Source organism: Bactrocera neohumeralis, chromosome 2 (genome assembly GCF_024586455.1).
Source record: "Bactrocera neohumeralis isolate Rockhampton chromosome 2, APGP_CSIRO_Bneo_wtdbg2-racon-allhic-juicebox.fasta_v2, whole genome shotgun sequence".
NCBI lineage: Eukaryota > Metazoa > Arthropoda > Insecta > Diptera > Tephritidae > Bactrocera > Bactrocera neohumeralis.
The window spans coordinates 85583892-85586358 of record NC_065919.1 but is presented as its reverse complement, the minus strand read 5'-3'; the positions used below and the strand labels follow the sequence as shown (position 1 = coordinate 85586358).

General features: G+C 38.7%; 1 protein-coding gene across 1 annotated transcript; it reads left to right on the top strand.

Annotated features, from left to right (window-relative positions):
- The first annotated feature begins 1115 nt into the window (after window positions 1–1115).
- Window positions 1116–1640, top strand: LOC126765880 (uncharacterized). Its single transcript, XM_050483580.1, has 3 exons — window positions 1116–1253; window positions 1311–1399; window positions 1461–1640. Exons 1-3 carry the CDS (start codon window positions 1127–1129, stop codon window positions 1638–1640), a joined length of 396 nt encoding a protein of 131 aa, XP_050339537.1. The 5' UTR covers window positions 1116–1126.
- The last annotated feature ends 827 nt before the right edge of the window (window positions 1641–2467 follow it).

Here is a 2467-nt window from a genome sequence, read left to right as displayed (position 1 = left end):
AATTTTTAATGATATAAAAAGGGACACGATTGTAAATTAATTTGTTACAACAACCTCATCTAGTATTCTTACTGTCAAAACATTTTCTTCTTCTTCTCATATGTCGTAGGCACCGCTTACTCTGTTATAGCTGAGTTTACAACAACCTTCCTTTTCACTGTTTGGCGCCAAATAAAGATTACAAGCGAGGCTAGGTCCTTCTCCACCGGGTCTTTCCAACGGAGTGAAGGTCTTCCTTTTCTTCTGTTTCCCCCGGCGCGTAGTGCGTCGAATACTCTTAGAGCTGGAGTGTTTCCATTCATTTGGACGACATGATCTCGCCAGCGTAGTTCCCGTCTCTTCATTCGTTGAACTATCGTAATGTCGTCGTATATCTCGTACAGCTCATCGTTCCATCGACTGCGGTATTCGCCGTTTCCAACGCGCATTGGACCATGAATCTTCTTCAGAACCTTTTTCTCGAAAACTCGTAGCGTTGACTAATTAGACGTTGTCATCGACCATGCCTTTCTGTCAAATAGCAGGTCGGAAATAATCAGTGACTTGTAGAATTTGGTCGTTGTTCGTCGACAGAGGTCTTTACTTCTCAATTACGTACTTAGTTCGAAGGAAGGATGTAACCATGTATAGAAGGAAGGAGGCAAGTGAGGAAAGTTCTCTGAGCGCCATTCACTTGGGTGTGGCCAGAAACGTTTCTTTTACATATGGCTCAAGCAGTTCACAACTTCCGGTCTTAGACCAAGTATTCTCTGGGTAGCCAAAAAAAAAGAAAGGCGAGCTAAAGTGAGAAGCGAAACATTCCACCCCAGGGTTGTGCGCTTGGTTCGGGACCCGCCACGTATAAAACTCACCCAATGAAAAGAAGAACTACTTCGGTCAAAATAATAAACTTTTGCTTTTACAACTTTCTTATGTATCTATCGTAAATTTCAAACTTACGATGGAATTGTGAGCTTCTAGATTGCAAAACTAGTGTCGTCACTTTGTTTCCACTACAAGCTCCAAAAAAGGTATCACCTTAGTTTGGATTTTTATTCGTATGTACGAGCTCTTACAATATTTATTTCATATGCAACCGTTATGACCCTCTTATCGACAGTTAGTTATGTATTGCTACCGTATTGGCATGACGATCGGACCGAAAATATTGCTGCTAATTTCGTTCTCTCTATTAGTAGCATTGTACGGCAATCTGCTTTGCTTTGCCGAAGTTTCTTATCACACATGCAAAGTGCGCGCGAAAATAGGAAAAAGTGAGAAAACGATTCTGAAAAAATCTCGATATATTCAAATATTTTCTTAATTTTTAGTGGATATAGAAGATTTTGAAAAGAAACGTCCTGCACGAAGCATAAACGGAGAATGCTTTCGGATTTGCTACGCCCTGATGACGAATACGGTAAATGATTTTCAATACTTATGATGTTATATAACGCAGAGGCTTGCATGTTTATTGGCAGAAGTATTACACTAGATCCTGTTTGGCTGGCACAACGAATTATTCTCGCTGGTTCACCATATTTGGATGTCCGCAAGAAATCAGAAATCCTATTTTGATCGCGGATGGCATCATTCCCGATGAATTCACAACCAAAAGGCCAACTAATCTTTGTCCTGGCTGGAAGTATCCTGCCGATTAAAATGATGTTCATAATATAAATTAAAAATAAAGTCTATAATTATCTAAACGAAAAACACCTTTCCCGTGGTTAAGGAGGTGGAATTTCGGCTCCATTTTTGGCAGTGAAATTAAATTAATTTGCGGCAAATACCAAATTAAGTAATTGTGATTAAATACACGCTGTTGTGAAAACCGACAGTTATGCGTAACGGAATCGAATTAATATCTGATATTTCCGATTTAATAGATTGGAATAATGGCGAATACCGACAACGAAAATGAAAGTTAACGATGCAAGAATGACAGCCGCCGGCGAATGCAGGAACACGAGTGTTCGTGTTTATATGTAGTATATGGCGAAACAAATTTGTTTATATTAATATACTTGTAATACATATAAAAGTATCAATATTTGTATGTATGTGCGTGTGTATCTGTGTGCGAATACTTTTGTGCGGTTCACAAAGTGACGATGAGGCAATTTCCAGCGGATGTGGATTTGCAATGCAAATATGCCGTTATATATGGCTGACAATGCGTTCAATTGCGCCGAAACAAATTAGGCGGAAAAGAGCTAAACAATCATGCCCCAAATTAAGCATATTATGCACATAATTTATTTTACTATATTGAACCGCAGCAAATGCGTGCGCCAATTTTAATTTTTTATTTTCGCAAAATGTTTGTGGCCAAATGTGCGCACTAGCGGTTCTTGAAAGGCGTTGGAGGTAAATGATAATTTTAATTGTGACCAGTTCCTGCGTTTATGATAGCTCATTAAATATGGAACCATTTCAGAATTTGGCCAATATATTTTTTTACAACCTTGATATTTTTAAACTCTCG